General features: G+C 58.5%; 1 protein-coding gene across 5 annotated transcripts in view; it reads right to left on the bottom strand.

Annotated features, from left to right (window-relative positions):
• The window catches only part of KCNIP2 (potassium voltage-gated channel interacting protein 2), a 44,150-nt gene that overhangs the window by 7,347 nt on the left and 9,253 nt on the right, over window positions 1-27,550 (bottom strand). The window contains exon 1 of one of the 5 annotated variants that reach the window (XM_041415871.1): window positions 16,517-16,645. The exons of the other annotated variants lie outside the window; for them this stretch is intronic. Within the exon in view, the coding sequence (XP_041271805.1) occupies window positions 16,517-16,604 (88 nt within the window). The 5' untranslated portion in view covers window positions 16,605-16,645. Of the gene's footprint in view, window positions 1-16,516; window positions 16,646-27,550 lie in introns of those variants that run through there. 5 annotated transcript variants of the gene reach the window in all.

Here is a 27,550-nt window from a genome sequence, read left to right as displayed (position 1 = left end):
CTTGGCACTGGCAGAACAGCACAACCTGGCTTCTGTCTGCTGCAGGGTTTGCAGGCAGGTGAGGAAAGAGGACTTTTCTTTCCTAGAAGTGGGCATCAGTTGTACATAAACCATGATTTTGTCCCAGCTACCCTTCCAGGGCCTTAATTTGCAGAGGGAAAGGGAAATTGCACCTTTCAGCCTTCCAAGGATGCTCTGGAGCCAGGTCCCTCCAGCAGAGCTGAGCTGTGGGAATGGACCTGACAGGCAGAAGTACCCCCTTTGCTGAGAGAGAAGGGACAGGGTGGGCAGAGCAACACCCAATGCCAGGGTGATGCACCCGGGAGGGAGCAGGGCAGGAGGGAAACCACACAGCGAGAGAGATGCAACAGAGAGTAAACTGTGGTTGGACTCACAGGGGCAGCAGGTATAGGCACGTGCAGTAGGTCAGGTCGGGTGCAAGTTACACTTTAGTTTGTTATAAAGAAGGAAAAAGAAAAAAATAAAGAACATGGGCGTTTTCTCAAGGAGGAAACCAAAGGGGGCCCGATTCCAGGGTCCCCAGTGCAAGGGGGGGGAGCACATTCAGCACATGCAGCTTAACAACAGGAGAGGCGTGACCAGGACTGGGATTTTGCTGTCCTGGCTTTAGTGAACACAAGGGCTCTGCTGAGTAGGACACGCTACCCTCTTTCTGTCCCCAGCATCCAAACCACGAGCAAGTCTGGGAGCTCCTCCTTGCTGGGAAACAGCTCTGCCCAAAGATGAGGAGCAGAACCCAGCCTTTTGCTGCCACTCTGGACACAAGGGACATTGCAGCACGAAGCCCTGTCCCTGCCAGCGGCAGCTCCTTTCCCAGATGCCGCTCTGCTCTCCACCCTCCTGCAAGGGCCATCCAGCGGCGGCGCAGAGCAGAAAGGGTGGCAGTGCTTTATCTGCGGCGGAGGGCTGCCGGGTTAAGTGGCTTGTCGCTTCCCGTGCATCGCTCTGCAGCTCGGTGACTTCAAAACACACAAACTGAGACTCCATCCTTGAGTAGCACCAAAAGGGGAAGGGATTTCCCATCTCCGCCTCTACACACAGTCGAAATGAGTCCCGAAGGCTGGCTCCAAAGGGACCTACAGTGAGTAGTTCCTTGCCCCCAGCAATGATTGCCATCAGGATGGCCACAGACCACTTTGTATCGAGCCAGCACATCAGCAGCTGATGTGTCCCTTGGAGGCTGGATCCAGCCAATGCCACCATACTGAAGGTTACCTGCTGCTGGGCAGACACCCCCTTCCCACGCAGGACCCAAGCCTGGGCTGCTCCATGGTCTCTCCAGAGGAAAAGCAGGAGACAGAGTCAGTCAGGTGCATAACAATGTCCCTGTCCTCCCACAGAGCCACAGCCACCAGTGCCCTTCCAGTGACAGCTGGATGGGGAGATCAACCCACCCCTTCCATGGTGCCCTCCTGCTAGAATACACCCTCAATAACAAACCAACAGGCAGTGCCAAAACTCCCCCATCACCCTCAGTAACCTGTCAATAAATGTATGATCATGATGGGTGGAAAATGTGCATCCCACAACAAGACCTCCTCGGTGTCCCCAGCTCCAGGACACAGCACATCTCAGGAGGGGAGCAGAGCACCAGCAGCCCACCAGTAATGCAGCATCACAGCCCCTGCTTGGCCCCATGGGGCAACACTGGGTCAGCTGGCAAGTCAGGAGGAGCTGGTATGCCAAGGCTGATCTGAACCCAGCTGCCCCTAAAACCTGTGGCTGACAATCATCCCTGTGCAGGGCTCAGCCACTCAGGGAAGCTCCCAGGCTCAGGCAGTGCCATCAACCACAGCTCTCTGGGGTCTGCAGTGACACTCAGCAGTAGGAAGAGTGAGTCTCCTCAGCCGCCCTGGGGAGGTCAGGATGTGTCCCACCAACAGCAGCTCTGCAAATGACCCTCATCAGTCAGCAATGCAGAGCCAAGTGGAGCAAAGGTGCCAGACAGTCATCCATCAGAGGAATGATATCACAGCTGGCATCTCCCAGGGCCAAAGAGTCCCTGTCCTGGGGGTGGGACAGAGCTGGGAGCAGCAAAGCTGCCAAGCAAGCTGCAGTTTGTGGGACAGGCTCGGGACCAGGATATTCCCTGGTGCTAGTGGGAAAAAAAGCTGCACAACCCTTGTGCTGAGCAGTCCCCAGTGGGGTACTGGCCATGGGCCAGAATGGGCCACAGAGTCAAGTGGGACTCACAGCACTGCTGTCCCCATTCCCACCCCCAGCCTGTGACAGTGCTCCCAGAGAGCCTGACTGTGCCCAAAGGAGATATTGCAGAATAATAATTTCTTCAGACCACACCATGTACAAAATGTTGTGAGCATTGAATGGGATAGGATACACATCCCAAGAGACAGTGGAGCTCAGGAGCTCCCCAAATGGAGCGGACAAAGCTGCAGGACTGGGACAGCCATATGCATCACCCTGCTGAAAACCAACACACAGGGACACATCCTGCCCCCCTCAGCACCTCCTCTGGCAGCAGGAACCAGCACATCCAAGGTGCCAGAGGAGCTACCCAGAAAAATGCCCCAGCAGAGCAGCAGCTCCTCTTGGCTGCAAGCAGGGTGTTCCACAAGAGAGCTAGGCATCTGCATATCCATTACCCAGATGCCATCCATACCCTCCACAGTGGGGCACAGGGACAAAAAGTGGATGTGCTTCAGCCACACCCCAGCCGGCGCAGGGACATCCTTCATCAAAAGGAGGTTGAAAGCACCTCCTGGGCACAGCACCCTCCTCTTCTCCCCTCCCTCTGCTCTACTACTAGTTGCTCCTCTGATCGCTCCTGGCCACACGCCTCCCATTCCAAAATCTGGCTACCCAAGGGGATGTGATCTGCAGTCCCTTCATTTCACAGCATCCCCAGTGCCAGCAAGGAGGCAGAGGGGATGGAAGCAAACCAACCCCAAAACACATTCAAGCAAAGTCTATTGGCAGCCCTTGTCTGAGCTGCGACTGTCTGTGGCACCGTTGAGCCAAAGGAAACAAGGCATCAGCACCATGCATCAGCTCCCTGCACACCCACCCTCACCAGGCACAGCCAACAGGTCGTGCATCCATTGCTCTGACATATTTTGGGTCCTCTCCTTTGGCGACTTTCAGTCCTCAGTGCCCACTTGCCAATCCAGGAAGCTCAACACCCAGAGCATCCTCTTCCTTGCCCAGTCCTGGCACAGCCTCACAGGAAGGCAAAGGGGCTCTCTCCTCTTTTCCCATGTTTTCCCCATAGCCACCAATTCCTGTAGCAGTGAGAAAGCCTTGCCCTGCATGGTGCTGCACCCCACATTTATGGCTCTTTTCTCCCAGTTCACAATTATCTCTTCAGCCCGTTACCTGCAGTGCTTTCCCCCATCATCTGACAAAGCCCAGCCCTCTGCATCCCATTGCCCTGAGACTCCAACAGCCCAGACAATCTCCATCCCCTAGCACCCCACTGCATCCCAGTGCCTCAAGACCCAGATATCCCCCACCCTAAAGCTCCCAGACACCTTAAATTTCTACCATCCTGCACCCAACACCACACATTCCAATGTCCACAAATATTCCCACCCGATAGCTTAACACTCTGAATCACCCCCAGACACCCTCACTTCCCCAGTTCCCTACACCCTGATGCTGCCAGACACTCCAATGCCCCCCCGCCCCCCCCCCCCCCCCCAAAAAAAAACCCCTAAGCACCCTGCAGCCCTTGGGATAGGAGGAGCACCTCCACCACCACATCCCCTTCTCCTTGCAACCCCATCCCCGTCCCCATCCCACCTCCCCTGGTCAGGTCGATGATGCCCAGGGCATGGAGTATCTTGAGGCTGGAGCAGAGCAGCAGGATGATGCCCACCGTTTGCAGCCCCTGCAGGTCCCAGGGCGCCTCAGCAGCCGCCATCCCCCAGACACACAGCCCCAGCCGGCAGCTGCTCTGGCAGCAACAGACCCAGCAACGCAGGAGAGGGGAGGGTAGGGGAGGAGAGACCTGCCTTGGCCCTCCCTCTTCCAGCCCTGGCACCCTCTGGGGTCCCCCGGGGCACCCAGGCTGCAGAGAAGGAGAGCCCACGAGACTGCCCAAGGGACTTAGGGGTCAGCTCTCCTGCTGGGCACCCCTGCACCACACAGCCTGGCACAGGAACCTGCAAAGGGATGCACATTGGGCACCAGTGGGTGCATGGAGGTGGAGGAGGCTCAGCCATGGGCACCCCTGCACCACACAGCCTGGCACAGGAACCTGCAAAGGGGTGCACATTGGGCACCAGTGGGTACATGGAGGAGGCTCAGCCACGCTGACTTCCACCCCAACAGCAGCTCGTGGTGGTCCTGGAGCTGAGCAGTCTGCTGGGACCCTCGAGTTCATCACACGCTACTGGGATACTGCTGTCACCAGCCCGGGGAGCAGCTCCGCCTAGGAAATCCCCTCAGCCCCATCACAAACCACCAAACCTTCCCCCCAACAGTGTCCCCACCTTGCATAGCACAAGCTCCCTGCCTTGGAGCTCAGGCTTGTCTACTGATCACCTCCACAGTATTCTGCAACCCTCATCTCCTCCCTCTTCTTCTGCATCTCTGCACCAGCAAGTCAGTCACAGCCACAGCTGGGGCTGCCAGCCCTGGGTACCTTGCCTGCTGCTGGAGAGAAATGTGCTCCACAGGGTGCAAACGTGCCCCACAGGGTGCTGCCTGGAGGGAGGGCAGCACAGCAGGGACAGCCAGGGTGGTGCTCCCTGCAGTCCATCCAGCACTGGGCTTTGAGGGCAGCAGGAGAGACTCCAGCCTGGCAGCAGTGGTTATTAGGAAGTGGCTTTCAGCTGTCCATGCATCTCTCACCTAACAGCTGCTTCTGATGTGGCCATCTCCTGTCCCAGCAGTACAACAAGCCCCAGGCACCCATGGGGGAATGAGACATTCTCCTGTATCCCTGGAGGGGAGGGGATGCTGTAGCCAAGCATGGATGGCACATCTGACATCCTGATAACAGCACTCCAGGGACCATGAACTCCCTAGAGCCCAGTCCAGGGCACCTCTATTCCCTCCTGTGCCCAGTCCTGGGGTCTAACCCTGCTCCTCACAGGGAAGAGGTGAAGGACATCCCAATGAGCTCCCACAGCACCCTGCAGCCTAACACAACCTTGCACTAGAGAGTCACAGCCTCTCCCACTGAACTTGAAGGCTTCACCCTCCACCAACAGAGCAACACTGTAAAGAAGGGCAGTCCTAATAGGCTCCTTTGCTCTCTACATTTCTTGCTTTTTCTCCAGCCTGTGGTTTTCTCACCTCCCTGTGGCCGAGTGATCTCCTGCCCCTCCGTCTGCTGGCTCAGAGCCCATCCTGGGACAGAGTGGGGGCCCTTTCCCATGTCCAGCCAGATCTCCTTGCTCCCCTCTCCAGGCACATTGGCAACAGTAAGAGCAAATCAGGCCAGAGGGAATTGGGGAGGAAGCAATGTGAAAAGTGATTAACACAAGGCCGGAGGGAGAAGAGATTCAACAAGCTAATTAGGTCTGGCTGAGCAGGACATGTCACCATGCAGCAGCAGAGGCACAGGGTGCACTACAGGTACTGTGGACCTTGGGGAGCTCAGGGCTGCTAGGAGATCCAACCCTGCCCAGCCCTAGAGCCAGCTGACAAACCTGCTAGCCCACGGAAAGGCAAGGGTTAAATCCAGTGCAGATGGGGGAATGTCTGGTGCAGCCCAGCCCAGGGAACCCCAAACTTCAACCTGGAGTGCCTGCAGCTATCCTAGGCTAGACTTCGATGCTCTGAGATCTACCACCCTGCAGCAAGCTCACCTTGGCCTCTGGGGTCTGTCAAAGCCACCAGGCTGGATGACACCCTGAGCCCAGGGACCAAAGCACCACACCCCAGAGGGCCAGTCCCCCCTGCAGCCAAGACACAGCACTCCTGCCAAAGAGGTTCCTGGAAAGCAGGAGGAATCAAGGCTTGGCACAGGACTTCGCTCTCGCCAGCACCTTGGGGATGCTCGTTTTCTCCCCTCTCCAGAGGGACCCTCATCCTGAGCCAGCCATGAGGAGGGGTCCCTTCTGCTCACTGCCACCACCCTCCTGCCTGGCACCTCTCGGGGTGCTGATGGCACCCAGGCATGCTGCTGCTCCCTCCTGTTTCTTCCCAGGTTCCGGAAGGCTTTGGCACCCTCCCAGCCCTGCTTCTCTCTCCATATCCTGAGCTCTACAGCAGCAGCAGTCCCCAGGGAAGGCAGAGGCCAGCACACTCTATGTTGGGGTCTCTCCAAGACACCCCCAATCCTGCCTGCCCCCCAGCACGTACCCTGAACAGCCAGGGCAGGAACAGCCCTGGGCAGGCACCAATTATCCTGCCGACAGCAATCTGCCACTTCATTTAATATTAATCTGTGGCTGGGCGACGCGGGTGGCTCTCCCGTCTTTTCCCTCCTCCCAGCCGGGACCGATTGCTCTGCGCTGAATTATTGATGCTGCACTTCAAGAGGCAAAATTGATAGCATTTCTCTCCACCTGCCCCATCCTGAGCGCTTGGCCAAAGCGAGATCTCAGCAGAGGTCTGAGAGCCTCCTGCATGGGTCTGCCAGGAGATCTTCAGGGCTGGGGACAGCCATGGTGGCACAGGGCAGAGGTGGGATGACACAACCCATCATTGATTATCCAGCTGGTAAACAACATCAGTTCCAGCATTGATCACCTTGAAGATCCTGCAGTCACAGGGATGCTCCATTGCTGCTGCCAGACAGTGGCTGTGCCTGTGCCACCAAGGCTGTGGCAAGGTCCCAGGGGGTACAGTGCCAAGCAGACAGGACAAGGGGTTGCAAACAGTCAGCACTTCTGTCTAAGGCCTTTTTCAGGGAAGTGCTAGCTCCAAATGAAGGATGGGGTCGATGGGGTCCTTGGGGTCTCATCCAGCTGCATTTGGGAAGCCAGCAAGCCTGGAATTCCCCCAGGATCTCATTGCAAGATGCTCCCATTGAACGCTTCCCCCAGACTTAGATGGGATGGCTTGGTCCCCTCTGGAGCTGCTCCATTCCCAGCCCATCACAGTGGTGGCACAGCACAACCTGAGCAGAGAAACAGCTGCAGGCAGGGGACCAGCAGGGATGGGGCAGGGAGAACACGGGCCAGCAGCCGGAGCAGGGGAAGCACCGCCGGCAGCATCGATGGCTCCGGAGCAGGTGGCAGAGCCCTGTGTCCATTAGCAGACCCAAGCCATTAGTGTTTGGTTTCAGGCTCTTTGCGGTCTCTGGGCTGTCACTGTTGACCGAGGCATGGCTCGTAAACAACCCCTGGAGGGGACACTGTATTTACCAGCCCCAGACACTGCCTGGGACCTTCCCTGGAGAGCAAAATCCTACCTGCAGCCTCTCAAGTCAAAAGGGGAAGCAACCAATGCAACAGCACCTCACCTCCATCCCAAACCACTGCCGCTCACACACAGGACTCCTTGTTCAGTGCCCAGGGCTCAGCTTAACCTCAGCCAATTTCTACCCCTTAGGCAACACGTTTTCCTCTCCTGTGGGCACCTTCAGGCAATGGGAGCAATTGCTGGCAATCCAGGGCACCTGGATCCCATTCCCACCCTCACAGCTGGGGCACATCTCCAGCCAAGCCAGAGGAACTGCAGCTTCTCAGCATGGGAATCTGGGTGGAGTGGGACAGGCATGCCCCTGTTCCTTCTGGAGGGGTGACAAATGACTGAGACAAGGATGGACACAGGACACCCCATCTCCAGCATCCTGCTCTGGCCCATGCTAGAGAAAAGTCAATTGCAGATGGACAAGGAGTGTGCCCCAGGAAACAGAGCAGCCACACAAGGCAAGGAGTGGCCCCTACCTTGTCCTGAGCCCCTCTGCAGGGTTGCTGCAGGTGCTGGAGGCTCTCTGTCTCCATTCTTTCCACCGCACCTGGGAGCTGCAGAACAGCTGCAATCAGTGCCACTGATTTTGGTCCAAAGCTTCAAGCAGCTACATGGGGAAGCAAAAGCACTGGGAAGGGGGAAAGCAGGGTCTGAGAGAGGCACCCCCAAATCACCATGGGGAGGGGGAACCCACCCTGGGCACCGACCCTGCCCTCCCTCGGCACTCACAAGGCAGGATGTCTGACAGGTCAGCTCCTGCCTCAGTTTCACTCCTGGTATGATCCACCTAGGACTGATGCTGCTGGAACACAGGGACTTAGCAAGCAGTTAAATAGTGATGAAAACTTCCACCTATCTTTCCTGTCCTGCGATCAGGTTCATAGGATCAGAGGGAGAGATCCCCCCCATCTCTCCCCTCCCTCCCTCTCTATCCCCAGGCACAGCCAAGCTGTAGGTGCAGCCTCGGGGTGCTGCCTGCTCCACTGCTTGTGGAGGTGAGCATTCACCACTACACCCACTCCATGTGGGAGCCAGTGCTGGAGAAGCTCAGCAGAGTATCTCAGGGCACCAGTGGACCAGGGAAACTGTCTGTCTCCTTCTCACCCTGTGCACGCCCCGATGCCAGGGGCCAGGCAGGCTGCTGCATCCTTCAGAGAGGTGTGTGCAGGCACGGGCAGGGGCTGGGCAGGGCTGAGCTGGGGGGACCCTTCACACAACCATCATCCCGGGAGTTCAGGAAACAACCAGCCAAACAGTCCCGACCTCGCTCCCACCATGAACAAAACGGATCCAGACCCTGCCAAGTGTGTCCCGTGCACAGCACTCAGCACCTCGCACAGCCCATCCGTATCTGGACAGCTCCCTCTGTGTCCCCCACCCTGCCCAGGGGCCACGGGGAGCCCTGGAGAGAGCCAGGAGCAGGGGGCCCAGCATGCACCCGTCCTGCCTGAGCCTGGCTGCTCTGCAGACTGGTGCTGAGTCCAACCCCTCACGAGCAGGGTGAGGTGACCATGGACTCTGGTAACACCTTGCTCCTTTGGAGGTGCTGGAAAACACTCTGGTGCTCACATATACAGTCAGACACAGTCCCAGCTCCAGCACCCCAGCACACATCAAAGTCACCACTATACAGCAGACACCTTGCCAGCCCGGTCCCCTCCCTACATCCCTAGCCGCTGGGACAGGCAGGATACTCTGCTTCTTGCATCCTACACCCCTACAAGCAGCCAACGGACACCAGGACTCTCTCATGGATGCAGCAGCCTTGGAGCATCCTTGAGGGCAGCTCTGGACACCCACCACCTGCCCCTCATGTCCCCGGAGGTGACAGCACCACCCACACCCGTTACCTTCCAAGGACACAGGCTCGAAGAGGCCAAATTGCTCCAGCACCTTGACGAAGAGGACCAAGACCACCAGCACTGCAATCATCTCAAGGCCTTCCAGGTTCATGGTGGGGGTGTCTCATGGCCCCTCACCCCCCACCTCTCCCTACCACAGTCCTTGAGCCCCTCACCCCAGCACCTCAGCCGCCAGACCACGCATCCCCAGGGACCAGGGCCTTGTCCCTGGTGGGGGCTCGGCTGTCACTCCCTACTCAGGGGCACCTGCCATCAGCCATGGGCGAGCGAGGGGTCAGCGCAGGGCTGTGGCAGGAGGCTCAGGGAGCCACGGCTGAGAGCCCAGGCAGGGCAGGGCCGTGCCTGTGAGTAAGAGTGGAGAGAGGCCAAGTGGAGGGAGGCGTGGGGGGTGGCGGGGATGGGGGGGTCGGAGGGGGAAAGAAGGCATGCCCTCCCATTCCAATGACACCACCTCCATCGATTTGCTTAATGCAGTTGCTAAGGAAACGGGCCACAGATATTAAAAGGCACTCGGTTCCCAGGGGGGCACACGGGGAGGAGCAGGACGCTGGGCACTGGCAAAACATCCAGGATGGGGATGACTCAGATTTGTCCTCTGTGCCCCAGACATATGTCTGCCCCATGGGGACCAACCTGGCTAAACACCTCAACATCTCCCTCCTGGAGAGTGTCTGGGGCAACAATTCCATCTGCCCCGCTTCTGAGCGGGCAGATGGGTCCACCTGTTTTGCTGGGAACACCAAGGGAAGATGGGGAGCAGGTCTGGGAGCAGGCTGGGAGAAGAGGCTGTGATGCAGGATTCCCAAGACACTGCCAGACCCCCAAATGGAGCAGCAATAGCAGGAGAGGAGGAGAAGCAGGGACTAGGGACCCAGCCAAGGTCACGCAGGCACTGGAAACAGAGGGTGAACCTGTGCATCTGTGTGCCTCGAGCACACATCCACACAGCCAACGGGGCTAAATTTAACTCCCCTGCTCTTTTCTAACAGCATTCCAGCCCCTGCCTGGCTGTTTGATCACAAGCCACAGGGATCACTGGGGATCCAGGTACCTGTGGTCACTGCCTATCACCAGGGCTCAGCACCCCTTGGGGTCTTCCCCATGGCTTCCCCCAGGGATGCCACCGGCACTGCCCATCTCCAGGCGGACAATTCCCATATGGCACATGATGCAAAAGCAGTCCTAACTCCAGCACTAGTGTGGTAAGCAGGGAGCAGGGCTCCCCCCTGCCACTGCTGCCTCCCAGCTCTCCCAGTTCACCCCAGGAGCAAGGCCAGCTGCCACAGGTGGGGTTGCCATACCCAGGCTATGGAGCAGACCCTCGGCAAGAGCTCCCAGCAGGGCTGCCTCACACCAATTTCCCAGGAACCCCCATCTCCAGCCCAGCTGGCTGCAGGTTTGTCCCCTGGCAGAGGATGGGGAGGGCTGGTGTCTCAGTCCAGGTCATGGCACAGCCTGGCTATCTAGTGGCTCCATGCCACTGGGCTTGGCATCTCCTCCCCACCTGGGGCACGCTCCCAAGGTTGTTCTAACACCAGCAGGAGATGCCAGAGATGCATCAGAGGCGTCTTGGGGAAAGAGCTGAAAGCCTTCCCCAGGGAAACATTCCCCAGGCTGGAAGTTTTCAGACCTCACATTTCCTTTTCTTGGAAAGAGCTGAGTTTCCAGGCACCGAGCCTGGATTTCATGCATCTGCCTCCCAGTTTTCCCCTCGAGTCAATCCCTCTGGGCTGGGGTGGCACAGACCTGTTGCACACTTGAAGGAAGTTTCCCACTGATGTCAATTGTGTTTTCAAATCCACTTTTCTTGCTGAGCCCCAGTTACAACCCATCTTCTCCTCAAGCCTCCAGCTGCTTCCCGCACCAGTGTCTGTCCCACAGGCCATTAATCTATTTTTGCAATCTTGTTTTGGCCCGACCTAGAGGGAGAGAAGCCCTTCCAGCCTGATCCAGACGGTTTAGGGCAGCCTCTCTGCAAAAGGAACTTGCTGAACCCATGTGAACGGACTGTCATCGGCCCCTCGTGGGATGCTGGGGCTGAAGGGCACAGTGGCAAGTCAGTCACCAAGTGACAGCTTCCCCACCTGCCCTTGTGCCTCCTCTGTGCCAGCCATCCTCCCCAGCAGAGCAGTGATAATTCTACCACTGCCTGCCATGTCAGGATTACACATTTCCATGCTGGAGCCATTAAAAAAACACTCCATTGTTTGCTGCCAGCATGATAGAGAATCCTACCAGGACCAGCTCAGGCATCCAGCACTGGTGCCATGTCCCAGTGCCACACTCTGTGCCCAGACTCCCCAGGGTGTCTTGCCCAGAGCATATTCCCTCCAACAAGTGAGGGCAGATCCAGATGGGCTAGGTGTGACAAAGGACCACCCCTTCACCTCACCAAGGTCCCCAGGCATGTTACTTCATCTGGAGCTGCCCCCAGGAGGCAGGAGACATGTGGGACCACATGTGGGATGTCATCAATGGAGCCAGACCCACAGCTGCCTGCAAGGGATGCTCAAGAGCACGCATACCCCACCAGAAGTGTGGGACATGGCTTTTCCCCCATCCCACTGAGGGTTATCACTCCCAGGGCTGCTCCCTGCAGCCAGTCAGCATTTGGCAATGCTGTGGGAAGTGCCTCAAGGCTCTGGCTGAGCTGTGCAGAGAGAAGTCTCACAGATGGATGGAGCAATGCACACCCTGGGCAGGAGAGGCTCTGCACGTCCCCAGACACGTGATGCCAGTTTCACCCCTCCTGCCCTGCTCCTTGCTTTGGGGTCTCACCCTGCAAACCCCTGGCACTCACATCCCACTGCAGTGGGGCTTGAAGAGACCCTTCACTGGGGAAAGAGGGACCCCCACCACATCCCAGAGCTCCCCAACACACCAGCTGAGCACCAAAGATGTGGGTCATGCCCAAAGGGACCCAGAGCCCCAAAACACAGACTGAGGCCCGAGCGTGAGCTCTGGGCACCCCACAAGAGTGGGAGGCTCCAGAAAGCCCATCTGCATCGCCATCTCACAGCGAGGGGCAGCAGCACCTGGACACTGGCAGCATGGGGACCCCGGAGCAGCGCTGGACAGAGCCCTGAGCCACAGCTCAGCCCGGGGCTGCCACCGGCTGCTCTCACACACAGCGGAGCAGGACCACGGCCGGGAGGAACTAATGAAGTGACTGAGATGGAGGTCTCCCAGAGAGGCAGAGAGGGAGCCCCCAAAGCACCTCTCCCACAGCAAGTATCTGGCTCGCCTCACCGCTTGGTTTGTGGAAGCGGCCGGGCCGGGCCACCCTGTCCCTCCACGTCCCCAGCCCCATACCTTCGATGCCGCTGATGATTTTGAAGCAGCGGGTGGTGAACCAATAGGAGATGAGGAGGAGGATGGCAATCAGGGAGGCATAGAGCAGGCTGTCGTTGTGCAGGGATGTCCTCTCCATGGCTCCATCCCCTGTGCCCGCTGTGCCCCCACCCAGCCCCGCTGTGCTATCTGGGGCAGCCCTGTCCCGGCAGTCCCCTGCCAGAGGAGCGGCCACCGCGGGCAGGGAGGCGGGGGGCTGCACGGGCAGGCAGGCAGGTAATTGGGAGCGTTGTGTGAGAGCCAGGCTCCCAAACCAATTACCTTAATTGTGCTCAGACAGCACATGGCAAACAGTTAAAAATAACCCTCCTGGCCCGGGGGGAGAGTGGCACCATCAGCCAGGAGAAGGAGGCAGGGGGCAGAGAATAGACGGGGCTCTTTACACATGTGGCTGTATCTCAGTGCCATGGGGCCAGCAAGGCACCACCACAGCCCAAGGGCTGCTCTGAGTTCCCTCATGATCTTGGGATCCTCAGGGCTCAACTCCTTGCTGCCATACCACCGGTGAAACTGGGAGTCCTGGAAAAGGGGCTCCCTAGGGAACAATGCTGCCAGGATCTCTGCCAATGCCTGTGTCCGTCCTTGCTCCAGACACGAGGCCTTGAAGGAAGGTGTCTGCAGTTCTGCCATCCTGGAGAGTTGGGTCTGGCATCTTGTTCCCTGTGTCCCACAGCAGCACCTCCCCAGAGATGTCTGCGATCAGCATCTGTTTCTCTCAGCCTGGAGTCAGAGCCAACAGCCTGGTTCCTGCTCCGTGATGCCAGGTGCATTTAGTGCCTCTCTGGGTTCGGGCACACTCACTCACAGATCCCAAACCACACTGGATTAGCTGCACCCATGCCTGAGACATTTCTGGCCCCTGCACGGCGCTTGGCCCCATCTGCTGTCCCATGGGACACGCGGACGAGGAAGACACCGGACCCAAGTGTTTCATCCCAAACCCTCTTTGCACACAAGATGTCCTATCCCTACCCTGCAGCCACAGCCAGGAGTTGTGGCCACCCAAGTGTGTGAGAGTACAGCATTGCCCCAGCTGTGCCCCTTTCAGGGAGCAGAATCCAAGCATGCAGATCTATCCCTCCCCTCCTCCTTCCCTCCCTTCTCTCTCCCCTGAGATCACCGGCTCTGAGGATCCACAGGTGACACAGGACAGGATGGCAAAGTGGCCCTGGCACACGCCCATGGCTCAGTGGGGGAGAGCAGCAGGCCCTGTACCACTGCCCCAGGACCAGGCAGCCCAGGCTGGACTTTGGGCTGTGACACTAACAGCCATAAAGCATCTCCCACCCAGCCAGCCCTGCCCTGGCTCTCCAGTGCTGCTGGCAGCACAGCCCTGCCACACTGCTAGATTTAAACACCCCACCAGCCACCTGCCGGGTGGCACATAAATAACCCCTGGAGTGGGGTTTCTAGCCCAAAATGCAGCTCCATGCACACAGCATGCCACAAGCACACCCAGAGCCATCAGGTAGTCAGGTGGCTGGGCCCTGTCTCCATCCTCCCAGCACTACCAGCAGCTGGGGATGGGGAACTGTTCCTCACGGCAGGATGGAGCAGATGGGGACAGAGCAGGGCAATCATCCATTGTCAAGGGACCTGTCTCTTCAGGAGGGCACCATGCACCTTGACTGTGGCCAGGATCTGCCCTCCTCGAGAGCCACCCCTGTGGCTACCCCTGAAGTGCTCTTCCCTCAGTGCAGCAGGGTGTTAGCTCACTACTTCCACAAAATGTGCCACAGGACCTGCTGGGCCACAATGAGGTGATGGTCCCTGGACACAGCTGGACAGCTGCTGCCCAGGTCTCTCAGGTGCTCCTGACCTGCCGGGGGGCCAGCCTGATGGATAGGAATTTCTCCTTTTTTTTGGTTCTCGGGGCCATCATCCATTAGGGAGAGTTAAATTTAGGTTAAAGCTGATCCCTTATTACCTTGCTGCTAATCAGAGCGCGAGCAGATTATTAATAAGCACATTAAAATATTGGTGAAATGCTATTTTTGGGAGGTGAAGTCACAGTTTTAATCTGGTTAATTGATTGAGTCATTTCTCTTTGCCCTCTCTGGCAACCCGTCCTTGGGCATCTCCCCAGGGCACCCAGCCAGGGGGCCCCTTGCCCCAGGCCCACCTGGTCAAGCACCCAGTGCTCTCTGCAGTGAGCTCCAGGAGACCTCCTTCACCTAGGCAGGAAGGACAGGGGGCCACTGCCCCCCAAAAGGGAATGATGTGGTAGGATAACAGCCAGAGAGGGGTCAGCATCTTGGTGACCCAAGGACAGGAGCAGGAGCTGGGGAGGAGGGGAGCTGAGAGGGGAGAAGACTGTGTAATCCCCACATCCCACACCCAACTCAGAGCTGTCCAGCTTTGGGTTTCACCCCACTTTGGCTTGTCTCAGAGCTTGGGAGGACACCAAGAAGACGGTGAGGGTAGTCAGTGCCCCACGCCCAGCCATGCCCTCTGTGCCATCCCAATCTCATGCACATCCAGCAGGGCTGTAGGGAAAACTCCTGGTCCTGCGCAGCACCACACATGGTCACTCCAGAAACCCAGTCCCAGGGGACACCTGCTACAGTCCCAATGCCACAGCACTCAGCTGTAAAGCCCAGGACACTGGGAGAAGGACCTGTAGGGTATCCTTGCAGGTGATGGGGTTTGGGAGCATCCTGAGGTCCCATTCCCTCTTTGCTCCATCACCTGCAGGTCTGCCCCTCATGCCTGGGCTGGACTCAGCTGACTCATCCTCTGCCCCTCCACTCCAGGCAAGCTGGCTGGTGCCCAATGGAGCCAGCTAGCGGGGATGGACCCGGCACTGCGTGCGGCACACCCAGCCCCCAGAGCCTGGCACGCTGCTGGCCTTGCCAGGGGAACTGTCCCCTGCTTTGACCGGGAGCCTCTGTCCCAGGGCTTGGGTCCCTGTGGGCAGGAAGACAGCATGCCAGCTGGGCACGGCTCACAGGTCAAATATTGCTGCCACATCCCAGCCTCCCGGGCTGGGCCAAGTGCTCCATGCTATTCCTGCATTTCTCTGGCCCCACAGGCTGTGGAGACCCAGGGGTTTCCCCAGGCAAGGAGGGGACAAAACCTGGGAGGGGTTTTCCAGGCAGGCTGAGTCCTGGCAGAAGCAGTGCAAGTCCCAGCCCTGCTCTGAGGCGTGACGCTGCCACATTGGCCTAACAAGGCTTTCCCTGCACTCATGGTGCAGTGCATCCCTTCCCAGCCCTGCTGGGGCCCAGAGGGGCAGCCCGGTGGTTCTCAGCAGGGTAAGACCATGGGGATGCCAACTTTGTCCCGGGACGCAGGAACAGGGGTGGGAGTAGGGCACCCAGATTCCCAGCACACACAGGCCCATGATGACCTCCCCAGGATATGCCCACCGGGTTCAGGAGGTGGTGCTGGGTGCACACCCAGAAGACGAGGTTCTGGGCAGCCGGCAGGGCAGAGCAGGGGCTGGCACAGGGGTGAGGGTCCTGCCATGGCAGTGACATCAAACCAGGAGCACACAGCAGGCAGGCTCTGTCCCCAGGACCAAGCATCCCAGGACAAAAGCACCAGTAGATGCAGGCACCAGGGTGTGTCCCTGCCCTGGCTCATGGGGCACACCCAGGGCTTCTTTGTCCAGCTAGATGGAGGGCATGGCTCCAGCCCCAGAGGAGTCAGATTCCTTGACATGTCAGGAAGCATCTGCACTTTATTTGTACAGCAGTTCTTTCATGCTCCACTTTGCATTAGTCCCCTCCCCAAACAAAACACTCCCCTCAGCCCAGGCCCACAAGGGGCCTTCAGGGGCTTTTGTTGCCTCCTGGAACCATCTTCAGCTTTGCTCCACACAGAGCTCAGTGCAACCCCTCCACCAGCATTTCCAAGCAGCATTTCTCCCCTCCCCAAATGACCCCACAGAGCTCACCAGACAGACATCCCCCGTCACAGAGCAGAGACCCCGTGTCCCCCAGGACGCTACTTACCTTGGGAGAGAGTCCCGGTGACAAACTGGTAGAAGAAGCGGATCACCCGGCCCAGCTGCCTCTTGCAGCGCTGCTGGCAGTGGCTCATGGCTCCAGCTCCCAGCGCTGGGGAGGGACCCAGCAGCACTCCCTCCGGGCCGCCAGACAGCCCCCCAGCTCCTCGGAGCAGCGGGCGATGCCCGGGGCAGGACTGAGCCTTTGTGCCCGGAGCGAGCCTGCGGGCACCGGCGGCCGCTGCAGGCCGGCGGAGCGGGCAGCGCAGCGCCCGGCAGCGCGGCAGCCGCCGGCCCCGCTCCCCGGCGGCGGGCAGCGGCAACTTTTGCGCGGGGATGCTCCGGTGCGGGTGGGCAGTGGGACACGGAGTTCGGCGGCGGTGCCCTCCCGGGGCTCGGGCTCACGAAAGCCGGCCGCTGAACGGGAGCGGGATGTCCGGGTTCGCCCCCGCGGGCCGTGCCCTCCCGCCGGCCCCCTCCGCGCCGCAAAGTTGCGGGGAGCGGCGGGGAGCGGCGTCAGGGTGATGCGGGGTGCCGGGGAGCCCAGCGGTGCCAGCCAGCCCTCCGGCAGAGGCGGATGGACGCCTCCCTGGCTGGCAGAGCCTCGGGTTGCCCCTGGCTCCTGATCCGCCCCTTGGCACCAGCTCGACCCGGCACTTCACGCCCCGGCTGGCCGGGAACCAGAGGCAGGTTGGTATGGCAACCCGCAGACTCCACAGGTCCCGCTGACCAATGAGGCACCGCTGCATCCCAGGGCCGCCTCTCTCCAAGAGCAGGCAAGGATGCTCCTTCCGGAGAGAAGCCGGCACCGAGAGCATCCTGCAGCCTTGAGCAGGAGACATCCACTCCACAATCAAGTGCTGTGAGCATCCTGCATCCCTGGGCATCAGTCCTTCATCACTGCAAGTGTCCTGCATCTCCAAGCATCCACTTCTGCTGGCTCCACACAGGGGAGGAGACAAGGATGGATGCAAGGATAGGAGGAAGAGGAGTCAGATTCTGAGACCACCCAGGCTAAGAGCTGTTCACTCCAAAGCTCAGCCTGGCAGCAAGTTGCTAACTTGCACAGTATGTCAGAGCCAGAAGGCAGACTGGAGTGTGGTGGCAGTGGGATTTCCCTGCTCCCAGAGCCAGCCTGAGACGGTCTGCGCAGACTCAAGACAACATACTTTCCCCTAGGACCATTTTCCCAGCTGTATTCCGTCTCTACAGTGCATTCACACCCTACAGCAGCAGGATTCTATCCGTTCTGAATACATCCAGACTCTATAATGTCATAAATTTCATCTCTTATTAATACGGAAGGAAGCGAACAAAAAGGGACCTGATGGAAATTACAGCTTCTGTTCCCTTAGGGATGGAAAAGAGGGTGGAGCCATGATACAGCCAGGAACAGCCAGACTGTCCAGTACCTACAAACACCTCAAGAAGGAGTCCAAAGGGAAGGGGCAAGAGCAGCACCACTTCCCACCAACCCAGTACTGGGGTTGGCATCGGAGAACCTCACCTCCTGCTCCCCAAAAGAAAGGCCATCCCCTCCAAACCAAGCCCCCTCTGTGTGCCCCCCTCTCTTATACAGGCTATGGCCCTGCAAAAGGGGGCCAGCTGCCCAACAGTGTCCCCACACCACAGCATGACAGCGTCCCAGGGGAGGGGATGCTGCACTGGCCACTGCATAGCTGAGCCAGGTTTGGAGAGATCCTAAACAAGGCACAACACACAGCACAGCAGGGACATGCAACCCTTTAATAATACATCCACAAAGCCCCAGGCCAGGGAAGGGCTGCAAGGGACATCAGCCTCACAAGAGGAAGGGCCCAGTCCAGGCCAGCTGAGGCAGACTGGGCAGCTCAGCACACAGAGACACAGATGTAGAGACAATCTGTGAATGCAGCACCTTGACAGAATCTACCCCTGTGGACCACTTGCTCCCAGCTGAAAGTTCAGAGATTGGGGAACCAGCAGTGCCCAGTCCAGTCCTGACACCTTCCAGGAACAGGTGTGGGGTTTAAAACCCTCATCCAGGTCTACAGCACCCGGGAGCTCTGCTCCCGGCTTAACCCCACAACACAAACACATTGGGACAGTTTCTTGCAGTGATCAGGTCCCATAAGCTGTGTGATACAAGGCCAGATCCTGCAAATGCACAGTGTCCCCACTGCTACGGGGACCAGCCAGCACAAACCAGACCAAGGCAGCTGCAGCATCCCAAAGGGCTGCGGGATACAGGACAGGCGACAGAACAGCCACAGGAGGGTGCCAGAGCCCACAGTACGTGGCAGCTTACAAAGTTTGCAGATCCATCCCACCATCCAGCTCCTCGGCAGCCAGTTTCCACCTGACAGGGAAAGTTGCTCCATCCCAGCATGTCCCGGGTGGGTGACACATGCACATGCCATCCTGTTCACTCTGGTCGTGATGGTCATGCGGGACAGGGGATCTCCTGTCCCTTCCAGATCAGCAGATGTTGGCCACCCTGGTCACTGACTCTGCTCCTCCCTGGAAAGCCGAGTAGGAATTCAACACAAATCAAAAGCAAGCCACAAGGCAAGGCTGTTGAGGCCACCCTTGCACAACTTTTTCTTGCTAAAAACCCCACCTGGGTCACAGCCGCCCACGGGTGCCACTGCAGGGTGCATCCTGCCAGCCTCCTGCCCCACAACCCAGCCTGTGGTTCTCCTGCACCTGCTCCCTGCTTAAGAAGGCCAGTGGTTCCCCCGCCCCTGCCCCAGCTGCAGCCCCAGGTGAGCTCCATTCCCCACAGTGCCTCACTGTGGGGCAAAGGACATCATCTCCCAAAAAGACAGAGTCAGCCTGTGTCCCCAGAGCATCTGCTGGGCCCCCAAAGGGGATGTGCTGCTACTGGAGCTGCAGCAATGGGAGGGAGGAAGACTGTGGCTCCAGGCTCTGCCTCCAGCTCCAGCACATGCTCCCCCCATGTGCTTTGACCCTGGCAAAGACAGATACTGCCCGCACCTCCTAATGCCGAGCCTGCACTGGGGACCAGCCTGGCTTAGGGGATAAAGGGCAAATTCAGAGAGAATGAAGACCAACACCGTCCTGCACTTCCCTGCCCCAGTCCTATGCCTGCTGACTGTGCAGGGACACCTCCAGCTTGGAAGCACAGCAGCCAGGATGGGCAGTACAGGCCATGCGATGCACCTGTGATGTCATGGGTGGTGACACGGACTGCCCACACTCCCTGCCCCTCGCTCCGTGCGGCCGCGGTGCCGCCGCCTGTCGCTGAGAGGAGCCCCGGTACAGCGCAGCGGAGCGGCGGGAGGTGAGCCGGGGACACGGCTCGTTCAGACGGCTGTGGCAGCTGATGGCACACGGGGGACAGGAGAGGACACGTGTTGTTGTGTCGGAGCGTGGCCCTGCACGCGTGTGAGAGGATGCACGGGAACCGTAAAGGCCACGCGGCCACCGCGGGCATGAGGCCACCGCGGGCATGCGGCCACCGCGGGCATGCGGCCACCGCGGTCCGCTGGCAGTCCCCTGGAGGCTGAAGAGACAGTGGCAACACCGCCGAGGAGGGGGACACGACACATCTGGCCACACCAGAGCCATTGCTTCCTTTCCTACCCGGGCCCTCTCCTCCCGAGATGGCTTCCTGGCAGATGCATCCTTCCTAAGCCACCGATTATCGGGCTGGTACCTGGCGAGGGAGTGCAGGGAGCTGCCGGGGGAATTCACGCTGGTTCCTGGCCATGAAATATTCATTAGCACAGCCGCCAAGAGAAGGGAGGAAATAAAAGATAAACAGAAGGGGATGGGGGAGAAGACATAATGCTTGCAGGCAGCTCAGCATGGCACTGACAAGCCCATGGAGTGGCTGAATCAAGGTCTTTATACCAGGCATCACACCAGCATGTGGGTCCCCTGGTGTCCATGCAAAGCCTGATTCACTGCAATGGATGTCGTGGGCACATAAACACTCTTAGAAAATGCAGCCAGGAAAGAGCAGTGCTTGCAGGCACATCCAGCATGGGTCGGGATGTGCCTACCATCCAGCATGTCGCAGGATGCCCTGCGACAGGCACATCACCAAGGGGCACCATGCTGGGTTGGTGGTCAGAGACTGTTTGTGCCTGTGCCAGCCCTGGATGGTGCCTGGGCTTCAAAGGATTTCAGTTTGGGCTACACTCCTCAGGGATAACACCAGAGAAGGGCCCCAGCCCAGGGCCACCTTGCCAGGGCATCTGTGAGCTCTCTGGAGTCATCCTGTGGTTGGCAGAAAGCAGATGCCAACATTTCTCTCAGGGAGGAAGGGCTGTCAGGAGGGAGGCACATTTCCAGTAATGAGGAAGGGCAATCAGGGCGGGAAGGAGGAAAATTTCCATTACCAAGGAAGGATAATCAGGGTTGGAAGGATGCAGGACATCCTTTGACCTTGTGCCAAGCCTCAGCCCACCTCTCAGGTCCACAGCAGCTGAGCAAATGCTCTGTTCTCTTTCTAAATAATTCAAACTCACTTTTTTTTTTTTTTCGGCTGGAGGGCATACACATTCCAGCAATGCCAGACCCACAGATGCTTGGCAGGGACAGAGCAGGTCCTGACTGGAGGGAGAGCTCAGCAAGACTCACCCCAGAGCCAGGACACGATGGGGGAGAAGGAGCTGGACACCCCAGTAGCAGGGATCACTTCAGGAGCTGTGAGATTCTGGCTCCAGATACACCACATCGGGGTGGGTGGCTCCGTGGGATCCCAACACCTCTGCCACCAGCAGAGGAAGGCTCAGCCCAGCCAGCCCTGCGTGTTGCTGCTCTGCTCCTGCCTCCTCCCATCCCGGGGAAACCGCAGCCTCCGGGTCTGGGGGAAGTGCTGAAAACGTGATGCCAGAGAAAATAAATAAAGCGGCTAATGAGGTAATTTGCATAGCTATTAGCAGTCAGGATTTGTAGCGGGTCTGACATGGGATGTGCTGTCACAGCGAAGCTCAGCCCGAGGGCTCTGCTGCTCTTGCAGAGGGAAACGCACAAAACGCACCGACCGCAGGCAGCGCCACCCCACCACCGGGAAGGCGAGGGGGGCAGCAGCAAATCCAGCAAGGAGGTGGAGGAAGGCTCGGAGCAGGGCACACGGCCCGGGAGGAGCTGTGTGCTCTAACCGTGAGCCCCTCCTGCCTTTGGCCGCACAGCCCGCGGCTTGGCCCTGCCACGTGCAGATCGTGGGCCAGCACACAGCTCCTACCTTGCCAAGGCTCAGAGAGCATCCATGAAAGGACGAGCTTGCAAAGGCCAAGGAAAAGCTGCCAGCAGCCCAGGCTTCCTCGCAGGGCAGCCTTACATTGTCACAGCCAGCTGGCTCCGTGTGCTTTCCCATCCAGAGCTGGCCACAGCTCCCCTTACATCTGCTTGCTCCCTTGTGAACCCAGGCTAAAACACATCCCAGGACAAGCACAAACCCTTTTCCACCCCAATCTTTGATGCCAGCAAACCCACCTCATTCTGACTGCCAGCAGAAGGTGCAATTTTTGGGATGTAGGACTGTGCATGAAGCATAAGTCTATCAATAGCTCTGCATCATAACTGCACCCATCCCTAGCTGTTCGGGTCAGGCATCATTGAACCACAGCAGGCAGGAGGGCAGTGGCCATCCTGGCACATTCAGGAATGCAGGGGCACATACCTGCAACCTGTGACACCGCTGGAACCCCAACCTGCTGTGCCCAGTAAATTGTGATAGAGAGGAATGGCACGCAGGGCCACTCTCCCCAGGGCTGCCAGGGCACGTCTGGCTTTGATCACAAACGTGCAGTGACAGCTCAGCTCATTCTCAGCTGGTGGATCTTGCTAAAAAATGCATGTGACGTGATCTGTCTGCTCGGGAAGGCGCTGCCAGGGAAAGAACCCAGCCCAACGCTGTGCGCTGGTCCTGCAGCACCCACCTGCCAGCAGCTGGCAGGCAGCAGGTGACGGGGCAGCAGCCTGGCTCTGGCACCACGCTAGGGACCAGCACATGCCAAAGCATCCCTGCAATGCAGGGAAGGGATGGGGCACCCACACTCTCTGATGGCAGAGACAAGAAGAGACACCCAATGGATGGGTGGTTGGACAAACAAACAGACACAAACTCCACCACCAGCTTGGGTGGTGCGTGTCAGGCCAAGATGAAAGTCAGAGCCCGACAGTCCACCCTGGTGTGTCCATCGCCCCCAGAACCCTCGTGGTGGCCCTCAGACATCCAGATTACACTGAGACACTGAATGCTCCCAAGCTGAATCTTTTTTCGTCAGTTCTGCTAAATATTTTAGGTATTTACACAGAAAAGCTCTCTGTGCTCAGCGGCATGTCGGCCCCCTTGGCATCACACCGGCGGCCACAGACACGCCCCCGCCTGCCAGGGTATGAATAATTCATTGACCCCATGAACAGGACAGAAGCGGCGGTAGGAGAGGACAAAGTTGGGGGAACGGCTTCATCATCCCCCGCCCCGGCTCCTGGGGTGCACCCCGAGCATCTGCACGTCCTGCAATAGGAGGGCAGAGAACTGCATCAGAGCTGCAGGGAAACAAGCACAGGGAAGGGAGGAGCTGACCCCAGCCCTGGTTACAGGGCTGACACATCGAGACAGCAGCTGTAAGCAAGTAGAACCATAACCTCCCTGGACCATCTGGGGGCATTTCAGAGCTCTTTGTGTCCGAAAAGCACAGCAGTGTTGGGAGCACCCAGGGTACATCAGGCAGTGAGGCAGAACTCCACCCAGCAGCTCCAAAGAGTGTGGCCTTCACAAGAGTGCACTTTGCTGTACGGGGGTGCACAGCTCACACTGGGGCACAACACAGACACAGCATCTCCTTATCCCAAACCAGCATCTTTCTGCCCCTCAGATGCCCACCTTGCTCCATGCCCATGGCACCCTATGAAAATCAGCAGGGATTTCTAGCTCCAGTCCCATTCCAGCACCCATTCCAATCATCAACAGGGTCTCCTGAATTGAGAAGCTGAGAAAAATCTCAGCCTGGTCACAAGTGATGCCAGCCCTGCTCCCAGTCTGCTCCAGGAGAGGACATGGCCCTCAGCGTCTCTCCAGCCTTGCCACCCTCACCACCCCACATCAAGCCACAGTGATGGTGGCGAATTAATGAGCTCTGTGCAATCACAAATAGGTTGGGCTCCAGCAAATTGAAGGTGGCACTGGGCTCATTTCCTCGCAATCAGTGCTCACTTGGCCACCAACAGATCTGTCTCGGCAGGGTGACAGGAGGAAGCACAGTGGGAAGAGGCTGGGACACGACCTCTGCTCCCACATGTTCAGGCAGCTCAGGGCTGCCTGTGGGCCGGGGAGGGGACACCCTCTGTCACCCGGGCGGCTGCTGCGCGCTGAGTGACACAGTGTTAGCAGCACCGCTCAGCCAGGGCTCCGCACACGCCGCCTGCACAGCTGGGAGAGGGAGATAAGACGCCCAGAGGGGAAACATGCTTCAAATGGCAGGAATCTCCCCCAAAATGGACTTGGCTTGAAGGCACCGAGAGTGTTTGCTGCTATTAATAACTCCAGAGCTGTAACGAGGCGCGTGCCCTCGGCTCAGGGAGACACAGCAGCGAGGCGAGCAGGGAGAGCAAAGTGGTGCTGGAGATGGGGCTGAGGTCCTGACCCATGGACCTGGGGGCTCAGGGCAAGGCAGACACACAAGATCAGTGCTTCCCTTCCAACAGCCCACAGCCCACCTGCGCCCTTCTGCAGCCTCAAGGCAAGGCACAGCCCATCCCCAAGGCTGGGCTAATGGCCCCCCATGCCAGCACTGACCCTCTCTCCACTCGTACCCTGAGTGACGGCTCAGCCTCCCACCGTGCTGCTCTCTGCCCCATGGGGCAGCAGGGCCGCCCACTCAGCATCTCCAGGGCACCCTCTCAGCTGACTGCCAACCAGGGGGGGCCCTAAAGACTGCCTTTTTAAACTGACATTTTGGGGACAGGAAAGCTATTTTCAGTTGTTTCAGAGACAGTGTTTCCATTGCAGTTTGTCTGCCTCCACTGGAGAGAGGGAGGCTGTCCCTGGAGGTGCCATGGCCAGCAGCTTTTTGTTGGGCTGTGGTGCCCAGCACCAGCTCTGCACCACTGAGTCATCCTCATCCCTCCTCTGCCTGCCAGTGCCTGGACCCACTGTGCTTGGGAGCACATGGGAGGATATCCCTGGGTGCCCACTTGGGCAGGAGGGTCAGGAGCATCCCATGTGGGGGAGGGGCTGGAGGGAGGCACAGGGCAGAGCCTGGGCGCCTTGCTCCTGACTAAGACATTCACAGCATCAGCAGGTTTTCTTCTACACACCTTAATGAGACAACCCCAAAAATTAGCACACAGACATGAACAGCCCCCACCCCCCGAGCCCCCAGGCACTCTTGATAGGAATAAATGTGCCTGGCAATTATGGAGGGGAGTAAAATCTTCCAGTGCAAGACCTGCTGAGAGAGTCAGAAATAAATATGTTAATAATCAAATATCCATCCTGTGTCTGAGCTCACGGGAGGACTTTCAAGTCTAATTAGTGGAAGATTTGTACCATTGCTGCCAGGGCTCGAGGGACAATTTGCCGTGGTTCCCACGAAGTGAGAGGTTCTGCTATAATTAGCCAGTCTGCAAGGATTACCTCCAAACCTCCCCCGCGTTCCGGGCTGGGGGCAGGCGGGACCCAGGTAAGCCAAGATGAGAGATGGCCCCGGGCTTTGATCTGTGCAAATCGAGTCTGGAGCTGCAAATCCAGGGCAGGCAGGAGGACAGGCTGTGAGGATGGGCAGCACACCCGGGGGAGAGCTACCCTGAGCCTGCAGGTCATGCCATGCTTCCACATCTGTACACGACCCCTGCATCATCACACAACTCATCTCCCCACAACATCCTGCCACGAAGACCTAGAGTGCCTCTAAAACTGCTCCATCTCCAGACTGATCGTTTCCCAGCCAGGACCCCAAGAGCCAGGGCTGTTCAAGTGGGGGGCATTTCCCAGTCTACCCCAGTCAGACACGGTGTACATCTCCTCCCTGATCCATCATAGCAGAATGAGCAGTGCCCAGGGGAGTATTGCTACCACCCCAGCCCAGTGTTTTTAAACAGGGCCATATCCTGCTCCTGAAGATGTCACAACAGACTCCATTTCCACTGCTACAACAGCTTGTGGGGTGGCTGTGATGGGGAGAAAGAAGCACCCAGAGCAGAAAGGCACAGGGGCAGTACCTGGAGGTGCACCACTGACAGTGCCCAAACTGGGACCAGCCTCCAGGGGAAGGTGCAAAGGCAGAGAGACAGCAGAGGGACAAGGAAGGGATGGAGACTGAGCAGAGGGAGCCACGTGTGCATTGAGGACCAACAGCACAACCGAGGATGCTCTGCTGAGCAGGGAGTGGGACCCACGTGTCTGGTCTCACAGGGGGATAGCCTGGCAGACACTCTGCCAGAGGTCACTGCCCTGGCAGCAGCTGCCAGGGACACTCATTAGCACCAGCTAATTGCAGGCAGAGGTGGCTGGCCTGGCAGCAGGCACCCTGCCCACACACTCTTCCCAGCCTGGTAGTGGGCAAGGCTCCAAACTGAGGGGAGAATTATAGACAGGGTGTCAGTGGTCACATCCAGGGCACTTCTTCAAGGCTAGCCTGGAAACAGAGACCCTGTCTGTTGAGGGTGTGCCAGAGACCCTGTGCCCATGAACAACAAAGTCAGCACCTCATCCCTCCCAAGGGCACGCAGGTACCCCATGTTCAGCTGTGTTGCCCAGGCCAGGGCACAGCCAGCCCCATCCAGCTCCTCTGCCAGCCCCGGGAGACCTCCTCAGTGCCACGGGGTTGTTCACCCTAGCAAACAAGGGGTTGCCAGCCCCTCACTTCCCCACAGCTATTTAATTAAGCAATGATAAAAGAGAAGTTGTATTATCCAGAGAGTGACAGCAGGTTGTAATTACAGCAGGGCAGGCTGAGAAAACAAACAGTGCCGAGGGAGGCACAGGATGGTGTGGGGCTGGGGGGACACCACGATCCCTTGGGACACACATCCCTGTCCCGGCACTGTGGTCCAGGGCAGAGGTGGGACTCTGGAGTCTGTGAGGGATGGAGGAGGGGTAAAGGCTCCTTTGCCTCCACGAGTGTGGTCCCAAAAGAGCCCCTCCCTCCAGCTTACCCTGCAGTGGGGTGGCCCTGATCCCAGCCCCTCCTGGGGGATGCTGGGGTTTGACCAGTCCCAAGGAACAGCAGGTTTTCAGTGAGTCACTTGGAAATATTAAATACCATCTCCTTCTTCCCCTTTCTGCTTCAGGCAGCCCCCTACACTGAGGGGCTTGCTGCCCAGCTGAGCCAAGGGCACTAAGTCCCAGCTGGGACATGGCACCCCAAAGGGGCTCTGCCTGCTCCTTCCTCCCTAATCCCCCTAGCCAGGCACGATGCCCTCCTGCTGGGTTACTCCAGGCTTGGGTTTGAACTCGTGCCTGGTGTCTCACAAAAGCACAGACAGGTGGAACACACAGCACGGCCACACTGCAAACAAGCAGCTCACAGCCCTGTCCCCACCCAGCCACCAGCAGCTCTTCCTGAGGAGGGGAAAGGCTTCACTCCCATGTTCCCTGTTGGAGGGTACCATGAGTGCCATCACAGTGGCAGCTGGGACACATCAGGATGGCTCAGTCTTGAGGAGTGCACAGCATTTCCTGCCCATCCTGCACCATCAGACCCCGTGCAGCCCCCAGCCCAGCCACATCCTTTCCCTCTGCTAAATCCTCCTGCCCTCAGCCCAATCCTCTTACTCTCTCCCTCTCCCATTACAGCATCTTTAAATTAATGCCTGGCCAAGCGTGGGATAGAAGGAAATTAACCCTGGGGAGGGGGAACAGTCTCCACAATGCCTCATCACCTAAAGCACTGTTCCCTCCCTTCTCCCACTCGAAATGCAGGGGGGACACCGGATCTAGCACAGTCACAGCGAGCATCACTCGAGCACAGGCTCTCAGCCCCCACACCCCTTGGCTGGTGGGGTGGCAAGAGTCCCCTCTGGGCAGCCTCTGCTTGGAGGCTGCAAGGTCCCCAGGAGAGACTGCCAGCTGTGCTTGGGTTTA

Source organism: Onychostruthus taczanowskii, unplaced genomic scaffold (genome assembly GCF_017590055.1).
Source record: "Onychostruthus taczanowskii isolate IOZ18803 unplaced genomic scaffold, ASM1759005v1 scaffold5, whole genome shotgun sequence".
Taxonomy (NCBI): Eukaryota; Metazoa; Chordata; class Aves; order Passeriformes; family Passeridae; genus Onychostruthus; species Onychostruthus taczanowskii.
This window is presented reverse-complemented; position numbering and strand designations above follow the sequence as displayed.